At 41.6% G+C, this 14,844-nt stretch overlaps 1 protein-coding gene across 1 annotated transcript; it reads right to left on the reverse strand.

The window, feature by feature from the left end:
- Window positions 1-221: 221 nt before the first annotated feature.
- Window positions 222-11,512, reverse strand: TMEM35A (transmembrane protein 35A). The gene is made up of 2 exons (XM_060137919.1): window positions 11,350-11,512; window positions 222-1,919 (listed from the first exon to the last, which is right to left on the reverse strand). Exons 1-2 carry the CDS (start codon window positions 11,467-11,469, stop codon window positions 1,506-1,508), a joined length of 534 nt encoding a protein of 177 aa, XP_059993902.1. The 5' UTR covers window positions 11,470-11,512; the 3' UTR covers window positions 222-1,505.
- Between the last annotated feature and the right edge of the window lie 3,332 nt (window positions 11,513-14,844).

Below are 14,844 nucleotides of genomic sequence, written 5' to 3' on the forward strand. Positions count from 1 at the left end.
CTCCCCCTTCTCTTTATTCTCCTCCCTCATCCACTCAAAAATAAGACAACCTGAATCCCATGACATGACCCTTTCTTTCCAGATTTTCATTACTTGTCCAGACCATTTCCTCCAAACTTCAAAAATTTTTATTTTGAAAGAATGAGAGAAATAAGACAGAGAGGTATCAATCAACAAGAACAATGATATCGAAGAAAATACAATAATTTGTACTCCCCCCACACACAACACTCCCACCCCTTTCCCTATCCCTGGCACAATAATATTAAAACCATCAAAGCACATCTAACAAGGAGAAGCAGCAGTACGTAATGAAGAAAGCAAATTTTCGTACTGCTCAATCCAACTAACCTATATCAAATGTCCTTCCCCCAGCTAAACTCAACTCACTGGAATGATAAAGAGGTGTAGAGGAGACAGCTGTGGGGGTAACTTGGATCTCTGCTTACACTAGCAAAGCTCAGTGAAAATTCAATAGGATAGTGAATCTGTTTGGCAGAGAAACACTGGATACGGCTCCTCTGTCAAATTTCAGATGATTTAAGAGAACAGCTAGTTTGAGATTCACAGACTTCTAACGGGACTAATCCTCGCTCCCTCAACCACAACAGTGGAGTAGCTGCCAAATCCTGGTTAGCTGCTGAGAATAGTGGAAGTGAGGCAGCGTTTGGCTTAAGAAAATCCAAAAAAGATGTCCGATATAAAGTTTACTGTTTCAGTTTCCAAGTGTGAGTAAAGGAGCTTAGTAGGTTGGGCTCCGACAAAGGCAAGGTGAAACTTCTAATTTTATCACTTGAAGAATTAGATTATCTATTGACTGCACATTTCCCTTATTTTAATTAAACTCAGTATGGAGTATTTACAATTTAAACAACTGTTAAAGTAGAAGTTAATTCATTTTACATGTAACTCAGTGTCTCAAATTGAAGGAAATTTTTCCTAAAGTGGTAGGTTTAAGTTTTCAGCTTAATCTAGTGAGGGATTCCTCCATCCCATGGGAATACATAGTTTGTTTTATACCAAGAAGTACGTAGCGTTCTCTTTATAGGAGATTTATTTTATTCTGCCTTCACTAGAATCAGTCAATAAAGGGAAGGATACCTATGCAGGATTAGTTCAAGATCAGAGCCTTCTCCTTCGCACGTGTGTGCAAACACGCAAACACACACACACAGTAAGTAACATTTTCCCACACTTAATCTCACAGTCACATGCTTGCTGGAGTCCATCTCACAAATACACTTCAATAGTTAGCCATATACATGTACATGCAGCAAGATGTGAGAGTTGCCCCAGAGTGATTAAAGGTGGTGCACATACATCTATGTGGGGAGGTCATTTTAGGGTATAGGTGTACACAAGCCAATAGGGCCATTAATTTGTAGGTTATATTTGTCCCTTTTCCCCCAAGATAAATAAATCAAATGAAAAACACACACTGACATCTTCCTGGGTGTCATGGAGGCAACTGCCTGGAAGGTCCACTTTTTTGCACTTCCGCTTTCCTACGACAATTTCATTTTGCCCTGAGGGGCCTTCTCATATAAGGACGGCTGCTCCTCGGTATTTCCCGCATTGCCGGTACTCCCCGCATTCCCTGGCAGCGAGGATTTCTTCTCAGAGGACCGGTCTTCGGGCTTTCGGGCAATCAGTAGGCGGCAGGTGAGCAGGATGCCGAACACCAGGGCATGGGCGTAGCGTTTGAGAGGATCACCGACTAGCTGGTGGAAGAAGAGCACAGCCAACACCAGCAAAAGTAGGAAGAAGTTGGCCACATCTTTGGGACGCCCAGGCACAAGGGTCATGACAATGCCACAGGCCACCTCAAGAGCACCAATGCTTTTGCGGAGGAGAATGGAATTGATCCCCATTTTCTTCAGCAGAGGGAGGGCTCGGACATAGCTCTTGTAAGCACGTTTCTAGAGTGGAATACCATAAGGAAATCGCTGCATTAACCATGGTTTTAACATTAGAATGAAGAAAACACAAGCAAGGTCCTTCTTCCCCACCATTCCCTTTCCACACCAGCCAAGCGTGTCATATTCTTTTTTTACTGTGCCCCCTAAATAAAAGCCTTGTAATTAAGGAAAAAAGCAAGCAATCTGTTGAGATCCCTGTGATTTAAACCTTAGTAACAGCACCAAAGGTAAGAGAATTTGGCTTTATAGTTTAAAAAAAAATTTTTTGGTGGGGGGGCCCACACCATGTGGGCGGGATGCGGGATCTTAGTTCCCCAGTCAGGAATCAAACCCATGCCCCCTGCAGTGGAAGCACCTTTTATTAAAAAATTTTTTTTCTGATCATAAATCATAAACAACATTAAGAATTTAAAAGAAAATTCACTGGGCCCATAAAAACTGGTACTGATTAGCCATATCCACATTTTCTAGTGCCTACCTTGTCCAAACCCAGATGTATATGAATACCAACAAAAATGAGACAAGGCAGTAAAGCCTCACTAATTTGGACTTCCCTAATTTGGAATCTGTGTTAATTCAAAAAAGAGCTGAGTTGGAGTTTACATTTGTGGAATCTGTAAAAATAAAAAGTGTGTGCTAAGCAAACAGAAAAATTTAAATGTATGCAAATGTTAGCCCCTTATATATCTTTAAAATATGGTAAGACAAAAATCGTTCTTATGATCATTGAGATAAATCCCTAGGATTTTACAAGACACTACTTTGATTAGCCTGGTTCAAGTTCATTAATTTTAATTCAATAAACATTTATTGAATACCTATTATGGATTATGTGATGGAGATATAGAGATGAATATGATAGGGTCAAAAAGCTCTCAGTGTAGTGGGGGGAAACAGATGCATAAACAACATTATAAAGCAGCACAGTTAGTGGTATATAATAGAGTACTGTATAAGGTCTAATTGTAGCCCAAAGGCAGATATCATGGAACAGAGAAGGGAGGCACTGGATATACTACAAAGTAATAGAATTATACTGACCTTAGAGTAATAGATAATCATATTTTTCACTATTCAGATTGACCCAATCCTCATTTTGTAGTAAATTGATGAGATTTTATCAAGTGTCTTTCTGGTTTTGCCCACTACTTTGTTTTCATGAAGTATCCGTTAATTCATTCAATATTTATTAAGTGCCTCCTGTGCTAGGCATTGTACTCGGTACTCCGGATACAGACATCAATCATTCAAAAGCCCTGCCTTCCTGAAGTTTGAGTTTATGAGAAGAAAAGCTATGGAAGTACATAAGTGCAATAAAGTGTTATGGGTGCTGAAATAAACTATGTAGTAGGTACAGTGGAGGCACACCAGAGTGGTCAAATCTCCCTAGATGGGGACTGAGAAAAGCTAGAGCGGAATCTTAAAAGAAGAGCGGATGTTTGCAAGATCAATAAAGGAAGGGCATCGAGGGCAGAGGAAGCTGGATGAGCAAAGGCCCTGAAGCACAAAATAGACTGGTGTGTTTCGAACCCTGCCCCAGCTCAGCATAGGTTGGGGGAGGAAGGGGGAAAGGGTGAGACATGAGACAGAGAAGACAGATATGAATCAGATCATGGACTGTTACGTTGTGGAGCTGGACTTTATCCTATAAGCCAGGGGAACAACATAATTTGCTTTTAAGGAAGGTCCCTCTGGAAGTAGCATGGAGGATGGATTGGAAGGGGTATGCCTGGAAGCCAGGAGATCAGGTGAGAGAACTGGACTAGAGTAATGACAGTAAGGATAGAGGGAAGGGGAGAGACTCAAGGATACTTTGAATGCACAATCAACAGGAATTGATGTCTCATTGGATGTGGACACTGAGGGAAACGGAGAAGTCAAGAATGCATCCAGAAGAAGAGGGGGATGGGGCAGGAAGGAATGAGGAACTCAATTTGGAGTTTTTTAGTTGAAGTATCTCTAAGACACCTAAGTGAAGATTTCTAGTAGGCAGCTCAATAATAGAGGGTAAAGATACAGAATTGACAGTTATCAGTATGCCCAGGTAGAATGTATACAGTGGGAAAATGTGTGACAGACATTTAAAAAATGGGAGGAGGAAGAGAATCCACAAAATAAACAGAAGCAAGTGTGGTCAGAAAAGTAGGAGGAAAACCAGGAGAGATGGGGTCATAGGGGCCAAAAATTTTAAGAAGAGAATAGTCAAAAGCACCAGATGCAAGACAAGTATTACAAGAATCAGGCAGAAAGCCAACTTGACCTGTCAGTAGCATCTGGTGCTTAGAATAGTGTTCACACACTCTAGTTTGGAACAAATGTTAAGTCATTTCTCTAGTGAATGCACCTTTATTTCATGGATTAATTATCATGAGTAGCACAAGATAGTCCTTTATGAGTACTGTTTCAAGACCAGTGGTTTAGTAAAAAATAGAATGGATTTGGATTCAAACAGGCTTGGCTTCAAATCCGATATCTGTCATTTTCTAGTTGGTGTCCCTGGGCAAATTATTTGCCTTCTCTGAGCCTCATTTTCCTGAGCAGGGCTGGGACTAAGATAAAGTAAGCCTATGTCCCCTGAGTGTAAAATTTAAGGCACCAAAACACTCATTGATTAAGGTAAATAATATCCACAACAAATAAAATATCACAACTTTAAATAGAGGCAGGATCTGATTCTGCACTTGCACAACACTGCCTCACACCTCTTCCGAATCCTAGCCCTGTCAGATCCTGTCTTTATTTACCTTTATTCACCTCTAGTCCCTAACCTGTTCCTGAGCATATAGTGAAACACAAAGTATCAATCGTTCTTCCTCCCTCTTCCCATTTTAGGTTAAATCAGGGATTTTCAGAGAGAAATTAGGAGAGAGGTTGACCAGTAGGCAGAGTAAAACCCTGGGCTGAACTGAGCTAGACCCATGTGGAGCAGAGCTGAGCCAAGGATTAGGGCATCTGGCAGTTTCCTCTCACTATTAACCTAGATGTCACCTGCCCACTCTCTCTCCCTCAACACTCTGGTGATGGTAGCAGGGGGACATAAGGGAAAGAAATCTAGACCCAAGAGTTTTCCTTAACACTTTTAAGCTAGGACCTTTTAAAATTAGCAACACAAAGCTCCCCAAGAGGCAGTTCCTAAATCCTAAGTGTAACCTTCTGACATAATGAACACAGGAAGCAGGATGAGCTTCTTACAGCCAGTGCACAGCCAAGATTTCCAGATGCTGACTGAATGGCTTCTGGAAACATTCCTTTTTTGCCTAGGGCTAACCACCCATCATTTAGGAATATATTTTTATCTATACTATAGTGAAATCTGTAGGCCAAATTTCAGGTCTCTAAATCAAGTTCCTATGACTTCAGTGATCATTGTTCTCTGCATTTGCTCTAACTACATATTACTTTTTCAGTTGTTTATCTAACCTCTTAAACTGCGGCTGTAGATATTTTTATGCAGCAGTTGCCTCTTTCCTTCTTTTCTCAAGAGGAAACTGCATGTGGATAAGCCATTTCATCAAATCTTTAGTTCAAAGCTGAGTAGGTACAGATAGCATCTATTCTCCACGACTCCAGACAGGGAATGTTTAACTTGTTAGAGATGGGACTAAGCTTGGATGAGGTTTTGACAGTCTAGGAAGCCGTTTATTCTTTCTCCTGTGGAGTAGGATAGAGACATCAAAAGTATCCTACTATTGCCAGCAGCAACAATACTTGGTCTGGGCCACCTCAATTCCAACAACAGAAGGGTCATGTGTCTTAAGTCTATAGTAATTAGATCTCTAACGACTTTAATTGTTCTGACAGTAAGAATAAAGGGAGTTGACTGAGTCACTCTCCCAAAAGGCTCTGGAAGCTCACTTTGTTATGTCTGTTTCTTTTTCATTGCCATGACCCAGACCCTGAAACCATAGTTTCCTTATAGGGGAAGGAAGCAGGAGACAGAAGGGTTTAGTCAAATGTTTCAAACCCCTTTGATCAAAGGCAGTCATCTAGCAATATCCTTGGGCTAAGACAAGCTAAATTCCAATTTTAGTTTTGCCCCTAAATTGCTTGCAGAAAATTACTAAGTATTTTATTACCTCAGTTTCCCCTTTTGTAAATTAAATGAGCATTTTGGAGATTTGGTCAAAGAATCATAACGTCATAGCATCAACCAAGGTCCACACACACATATTTTATCATTAATGAACCACACAATTAGAAATCCATATGTTTGCAAGCCACAGTAATTATTTTAATGATAATAGCAATGATTCAAGCAGGTCCGTTTTTATAGTATGAGACTATATGATTCAGACATGAGTCAAAAGCATATGGAGCCTTTCTTTAGTTATACCTTTTTTCTTTTTATCATTTATTCTTCACAACACCCCAGGGGCCATGATCTCATATTAATTACATTAAACTTGAGCAGCTCACAACTGGTTTACTTTAGTTCATTTATGCTAGTTAAGTAAAAGAAAAAAAAATAGCTAATATACTGTATAATTCCATTTATATAAAGTTCAAAAACAGGTGAAACTAACTTATATTGTTGGAGTTGGGATTTACCCTTGGGGCGGTAGTAATCGGAAGGGGCCAGGAGGGAGGTTTCTAGGATGCTGGTCATGTTCTGCTTCTTGATATGGGTGCTGGTTACACAGGGGGATTCTGAAAATTCCTCAAGCTGTATACACTTAGGTGCACATTTCAGTATGTATGTTATACTTCAATACAATTTACAGGGAAAAAACTATATGAAAGCAAAAGAGGACACTGACAAAAATATATTTTGGCTAAAAATCTCAGCCTGGTTGATACCTTAGATCATAAAGGCTACATAAGTGCTGCAAAATTTACTGTTTCAAGTATGATTTTCCTGAATCTCTGTAGGAAAAATAGCCATATGTGAATCATAGATCATTTCTTAAATGCAATAATAAACCATCACATGTTTAATTGCCAAATATCCATGTGAATGAAAAACACCTTTTAAGCAGTTCTACCTTCCACTGTCATATAATGCCCACCTAAAAAGGAAGCTGGCAAACCTGGTCCTACTAACCAAAGTGGATCCCTCCCAGATTGCATCTAAGGGGAGAAGGGTCTGACTTCCACTGTCAGTCAAAAGTCGCTCTGAAACAAGCACAGCTGTTGGCCATTGAGAGGCTATAAGCTCCCTGGCACAAATGTCAATGTAGTTTAGCTTAGGATGGCTAGCTGTGTGAACTACGCAAAGTCATTTCACATCTCAGGGTCAGTTGCCTCTCTGAGGGAATGAACGTACTGTAACACCTCAGAGAACAGTCTAAGCATCAGTAAATTACTATCTTATTATTATTATCTTAGTATTATTACCTTATCATTCCAACTATTATGTAGTTGGAAAGCAATTAATAGTGTGATTAGAAGTATAAAAGATCGCCTATGGACATTAAATAAACTGCCCAAACCTATCTGGAGTATTTTCCTAGGGCTACACAAACCCTGGGGAAATACCAGAGGGCATTTAACTATAAATAAGCAAATCATCCAAATCAACAACAAACCTTCCCTATAAGGGGATGCAAACAAGTGGCAGAGACCTGCCCTGTCAGAGACTTGCCCTCTCTTCCTCATGGTCAAAATCCTTTAGCTTCAATGTGACAGGATTTGTGGTGTTTTCTTACTATTCCATTTGTGGCCCTTTGTGCTTACAGGATAGAACCACTGTCACAAAGAGCTGAATACCAAATTTAGAGCAAGTCAACCATTCATATGTTAAACTGCTTAGCAGCATTTGTAAGTGCTGTCTCACAATTTCAAGTGAATTAATGAAGGCATTTAGTCAGGGGAGTGGTCAGTCGTGTTGAATTCACGTGGGATTTAGAGTACTCTATAATGACACTTGCTAAATTGGGAGGAGGTATGGAGTGACACATACCAAACAGGCTATTCAAGAGAGGCATCCGGAAATTCTGCATTGGATCCACTGTGTATTACCCAGCAGCAAGTGTGGAGTTTTCTATATTAGCTGACTGCATAGAGGTCTGTTCACCATGGCATAAGGAAATAGCATCTTGCTCTTTTACATGCCTGATTTCAATCCCTTAAACTGGCCATTTGAATTAGTCAGGAAACCACTGAGTAAAATAGAATCAATTATCATCACCTCAACCCAGAGCATTTCTTGAACACCTACCATATTCATACACTGTACTAGATGCTTCCATATGTAATCTCAGTTAATATTTACAACAAATTCCTGTGGTAGGTTGTTATCCTCATTTTACAGATGAGGAAACTGAGACAGACACTAAGAGTGTCAGGTCTTGAACCCAAACCTACATGACTCAAAGTCTGTACTCCTTCCACTAACCTTTCCTGACTTCCCCAGTAGAGACAGGAAAGAAATTCATAGTCATTTGTTTGTCTGGTTTTTAGCAGTGATTTTCTATGCAGGGGATAATACCTAAGCATAACACTAATGGCTTTAGAACAAGAAAAAATAGTTGACAGAAAAGCAAAAAAAAAAAAAAAAAAACTCTAAATTTGAAAAATTGGTTTCGAAGTAAAATGAAACCCCAAAATATAGGATTGGGGCAGTTAAACTGGTACCAAAAAAGGAGAAAAAATGTGCCAGATATTTTCAAGAATCGGTTGTAAGTTCTGACATCCAAAAAAGCAGTTGTAACCATTAATGACTCCTCTACTGGGAATACTGAGTCACAGACTTGGTTTCTAATCTCTGCTCCAACAGCAGCTTACCCTAGGATCTTGGATAAGTCATTAAACTTGCTCTGTTTCAGTTTATCCATCAGTAAAATAAGCATAACTTTAAAAAATAAATCTACCTCACAGAGATGTTTTAAAGAATAAACAACAAGAGCAACAACAACACCTTGAGATTTTATACAAAAAGCCACTGCAGTCAATACATGACTAACTCCATCAATGCAAAGGAATCACTCCTAAATGCAAAACAGAAAATCCCAGAGAGTCATCCTAGCTGATCTCTGGTTGGGCAAGAAATGGCTTCTGAACTGCATCATCAAGAGCCAACCAGAGAAATCTGAAGGGTGGTGACAAGCCAAGACAATGCTACAATGACTCATTCATTCACCCAGCCACTCAACAAATATAAACTGAGCAACTTCTGTGTACTAGAACTGAATCGTCCCCACTCCCTATGGATTCAACAATAAAGCTGGGCCGGCCCAGGCACTATGCAGTGGGCCCTATGCCAGAAAGCCATCTCTAGCCTGGGGCCCAATGCTCAATGCAGGAGGGGACCCTGGAAAACGGCGGTCTGAAAATCCTCCTCAAGCTTCATGCTACTGTGAAGTTTACCTCCCAGCTAGATATAGTTCTTCCATTGCCTCCAGATGCCCCAGAGCACAGAAGCACGGAATTGTGCATACATACACACACACAATGGTTCTGTACTGCTATATTAGATTATACCTATTTAAATATGTTCCTTTGTATGATATGGAATCGTCATATATTTCTTCTGCCTTTCATTGAACTGTAATAGACAGCTCCACGCCCTAGGAAGAAACCTACTGAAAACCCATTTGTGGCTGGTCCTCCTCATGAGCTCCTGCCAAGCTGATAGGAAGCTTCCCGGTGACTCCATCTTAGTTGGATTGCCTGCAAAACCTAACACTGTACTTAGGGTGCAGCTTGGGAGGCCTCTAAAGCAGCTGAGCAGGATATAGGGAGACAGGGAGTATACTGAAGAGGGGTACTATGTCCCTAAGGCAAGGGAAAGCTTAAATATACCCAAGGCACACACACATAAACATATAAATGTATGCATATATGAAAAGGAAAGAAAAGCAAGAGCATATGCATTTATTTATAATCTAACGCCAAACTACTGCTGCCAAGACAAAAATATAGTGGCAATTCCCCTCCACCTTTTCCCTCTGCCTTTGGTGGCTTCTGCTACCCCACTTCCCCTCCCCTCCCCAATGCAGGCTGCCTTGGATACTCATTTTGACCTGATTTCAATTCCATCTGGTCAAATGTTCTGGGAGGAGGGAAAGGGGGAAGGAGAAACACATTAGGATTTGCAACTGGGGCTAGACCTTGGCCCCTGAGTCCCAGCCACCCTCCCCGACACCAAGGTGATCCTGTGGTGAGAGAGACATGGGAAACACCAGCTCAAACCCTGAGACAGAAGCCAGAGCTGCCTGCAAACATTTCTGAGCGTCTACAATTTGCCAGACTCCATCCACTTGCAGCTCACGTTGAGGGGCTCTGGAAGGCTCCGCAGTGAGCTCCAGGAGAGCTATTTATTCCTGTCAACTGTCAACGTGTGGAGCTATTCCTCCTTGCGTTAGCCCTAATGGGGAATCCCTCTTGTCTTTCTTCTCTCTCCCTCCTGTTCCTCCCCTAAGCTCTTTTCCTTCTTGACCTTGAGAACCCATTAATGGGCTCCCTCCCATTACTGGCAGCCTGGCAAAAGCAATGAGAAGCAGGTTCTCTTCAGCTGGGGCGGGGAAATGAAGAGGCAAAGTGACAGGGGGAGAAGCGAGAGCGGAAGTGCTGGAAACATCCCCTGCCATCACCTCGTATTCCACAGCATAGGAACAAGTCCTCTTCACACCCAACTGTGGAGAGCAGCCCAGCCCCCAGGTTGCAGAGGAGATGTTTTGGCCATTCACCTTCAGGTGATTCTAACTCTGCGGAGGGGAAAACCTGCAGAGGGCCTGGCCCTGGGCATCCACGGGAGACAAGGTGGGGATTAAGGACTATTTTGCAGGAGAGGAAAAGCAGACTTTACAGATTTTGCAGATCAGCCCATATACAAAACAAAATAAAACAAAACATCCAGCTCTCCCTTGAGAGAAGGGGAAGAAGCAGGCTCTCGGTGACCTTTATTTGGGTCAAGTCGGCTTTGTCTCAAGGATATAGACACACGCCCAGGCAGCTAGGGGAACACCATCGGCTCTCCGCCAGGGATGAGGAATACCTTCCCCGCCCCTAAAAATTCCTTGTTTCAGTAGCCCATTCGCCCTCAGCTCTTTCCTCCTTGCCTTTTGTTCTTCCCCAAGATAAATAAACTCTCCAGCTTGCTAAACTCTTAGCTCCAAGGGAAGGAATCAGACTTGCAGACTGGCTGCCGGGACTTTGGGTGTGCTGGAAGGAGGGGAGGACTCCTGCCAATGACAGGTGTTACGCAGGTCTCAGCCCTCCGGTTTACTTGGGGGTGGGGGTACTCACTGGGCAACCCCTCCCCCAACTGGCATTCAGTGGCTCCAAAACAGTTGCTCCCGGCATAGCCTGCAAATGAAATCGCTCTCATCCAGCTGCTCCTTCCCAGCTGCAAAGTTGTTGGGGAGAAGGGAGGGTCAGGGGTGGGGGTAGGGGTGAAAGGGCTGGGACCATGGACCGGGAAGGAAAGAAGGGGAGAGGTACTCGCCATCCCTTGGGGGTGCGCTCCTCATCACCCGTTTGCTTCACTTACCATCTCACTGTAGGCATCCTTGCTGAGCCTGGGGGTCAACTTGATAGTCCCCATGAAAACAAAGAAGAGTCCCAGGGCCACTGAGAGTGCCACGACGGTTACGGTTCTAGGGGATGCCATGGGGTCACCAAGGCAGGTCCCGACTAACACTGCTGCTTTGCGCACCCTGTCTAAGGCGCAGGCACTTAGCACAGAGAGAGCTAGAGGGACGCTGCGGAGGCAGCAGGCAGCTAGAATGACAAAGGGAGAGGAGGGAGCTCGAGGGAAAAATTGAGAGACCGAGATTCAACCTCTCTCACTACAACAATCGCTGGGTCCTAATGCCCTACGCTTGCTCCACACTGGCCAAAAGCACAGTCTCGATATTAAATGAAGTCCTAAACTGAGGTGGAAACTTCAAGTCTTAAATGGGGGAAAAGGTAGGTTACGCTTCGAGTTCAGTCCCTGGACTGCCTCTGCAATGAGGAATTAAGGAAGACCGTTCTATCACTTCGCACCAGGAGTGCTTTTTATCTGTATAGTCCTTTAATTATTCACCCCCCTTTTCCAACCTCCCCCCTTCTCTAACCTCCCCCCTTCTCTCTCCTTTTCCTTTCCCTCAGTCAAAACATTAGTCCTCAGAGTTGGTGGTTTCTGCAGTTGGTAACACTCGAGGATAAATCTGCAAAGTTGTCCAGCTTGATTGCTGCCAAAGAAGGCTTTATCTTCCTCTTCCTCCAAAACCTTTCATGGCTCCCATTGCCCAGTGGTTAACTCCAGAATTTTAAATTTGGCATTTAAGGGCCTCCACATTTTGACCTCTGCCTCTCTTCAGAGGTTTATCTTCCAGTAATTCCCACTGCCACCCCTCATCTCCTATCCACTCATGGTCCCATCCAACCTGAGATTTCCTACCTCCCCTACATTCCCTTTCCCTGCTCTATCACTCTTCATTAGCATTCAGCCTTTTTTTCAATGTCACCTCCTTTGCCTTCCCTGATCCACTGCTAGCTGGATATGATTTCTCCCTCCTCTGATTTCCTGTGATAGTAACCAATATTTATTGACCATTTACTAAGTGCTAGACACTGCCCTTGACTTGTATTAACTAATTTCATCTTAACAGCAACACTGTGAGCTAGATATGAGTTCCTATTTTATGGATGGGACACTGAGGCACAGGGAAGTTAAGTAACTTGCCCAAGAGTATATATGCTAGTAAGTGGAGACACAGAATTCAAACCTGGGCAGTCATTTCCAGAGCCCAGGTTCTTATCCATTGCTTTACTGCCTCTCTGTATAATATTTTGCATCGTAAATAGGGCACTTACCTGATACTGCCGAGCACTGTAATTACACAGTGTGCGCGTGCACACACACACACACACACACACCTTTTTAAGAGGCAATGTTCATTAAGAAAGAGAGAACAGTCTGGCATCAGACCCTGAAGGTCCAGGGTTTCAATCCCAGCTCTACCACTAACTCTGTGAACTTGGATAAGTCATTTATCTGAGCCTCCATTTCTACATTTATAAAATGTGAATGAGGGCTTCCCTGGTGGCGCAGTGGTGGAGAGTCCGCCTGCCGATGCAGGGGACCCGGGTTCGTGCCCCGGTCTGGGAGGATCCCACGTGCCGCGGAGCGGCTGGGCCCGTGGGCCATGGCCGCTGGGCCTGCGCGTCCAGAGCCTGTGCTCCGCGACGGGAGAGGCCGCGGCAGTGAGAGGCCCGCGTACCGCAAAAAAAAAAAAAAAAAAAAATGTGAATGAAAATTCTGCCTCAAAGGTTTGTTGTAAGAATTCCATGTTCGTAAATTGCCTAGCACAGTGTCTAACATAATGATACCTCAATGGATGTGGTTCTCTTTTTGCTTCTTCCGCCTTCCTAATCAACTCCACAACTAGTTTAGATTATAAGCATTTAAAGGGGAGGAACAACTTCTGTATATCCCCTACAGTACCTAGAACAACCCCTGTTGTGCACCAGATCCTAATATATCTTGATTGGGAAAAATTTGATGAATTAAATGCAAATATCCTGGGGAGTGGTAACACTTTAAGATTTAGCAATCATTTATATCTTATAGTGGAAGCATTTCAGACTCTTTTCTTATTATGATTCGACCTATAAATTAGTGAGTGACTACAACGTGCATACAAGTGAATTAGGCACTGTAGGGAATACACAGATAAATGAGGCATAGACCCTGCTCCCAATGGGCTTGTTGCATAGTAGAGAGTAGGATTTGTTAGAGAGGAGAAAATTTCTTCATACATAAAAGAAAGACTGGAAAGAATAAACCAAAATGAAATGTTTGTCTTTATAATTTGTTTTCCAAATGTCCTACATTGAATATGGCAGTAAAATGAGTACTTAGGGAAGCACATTCACATACTTAAGCAAATGATCAAAATATATATATGCTATTTTCCTTTCAAATTACATGATAATGGGAATAACTCTACTAATTATAAAAATGTATAAAGTACTGAATAATAAATATTACAAGGAAAAAATAACTCTATCCCAGTGTGCAGAGATAAACATTCTTAATATTTTGATGGGTCAATATTTTAATTGACCTTTTTCTTAAATACCTATGTACAAAATATATATAAATTATTTTTCAAAATTTAATCTTACTATAGAGTCAGTTTTATGCCCTGCTTTTTTTCCCGTTGTTAGCAATTTTTCTGTATCATTAGACTGTCTTCAAAAACACAGTCTTTTAAAAATGATTGTATAATGCCCCAGCATCATTTGAATATACTATAATTCATTTAACTATTCTCCTATTGCTAGATATTGATGTTTCCATGGTTTTTCCTTCTGCATATCCTTGTATATCAGTCTTTTCTGAATTCCTGAATTTTTCCTTAAGATAAATTCCTAGAAGGTGAATAGGTCAAAATTATGAATTTTTCATATATACATATGCATATGTATACAAATTTAATAACAGCTAACATTTACTCATCACTTAGAGGATGCCAAATACTATGCTAAGTGACTTGCATGTATTGTGAGATTAGTACTATTAATTCTCTCCATTTCGTGAATGAGGAAACTGAGCCAGCAGGGAAGCAGCTCCCCAAGTCCAGAGCAGGGCTGCCACCTGTTGGGGTACTCAACTTAAACCTGTATTGTTCCTCAGTTTGCTGCTGCTGCTCCTTTAATTCATTTAGAAGATATGAATATTTAAAAGACTCGATACATATTACTAAAGAACTTTCCAGGAAAAAAATTTACCCTCTGATCAGCAGTATAGAAATATATATGCATCACCACATCAGATCTGCATTGAGAGTATCAGTGCGTTTTTCATCTTTACTAATTTCATTATTTAGAATTTTGTATTTTGTGGATTATTTGTGTGTTACAACATTTTTTCATATATTTATTTGTAGTATGTATATCTTCTGTTTATGTCCTTTGCTATTTCTATTTTGAGTGTTAGTGGTTTTTGATTGATTCATAAGAGATCTATATGACATCAATCATGTTTTAAATATTT

Source organism: Lagenorhynchus albirostris, chromosome X (genome assembly GCF_949774975.1).
Source record: "Lagenorhynchus albirostris chromosome X, mLagAlb1.1, whole genome shotgun sequence".
Classification (NCBI taxonomy): domain Eukaryota; kingdom Metazoa; phylum Chordata; class Mammalia; order Artiodactyla; family Delphinidae; genus Lagenorhynchus; species Lagenorhynchus albirostris.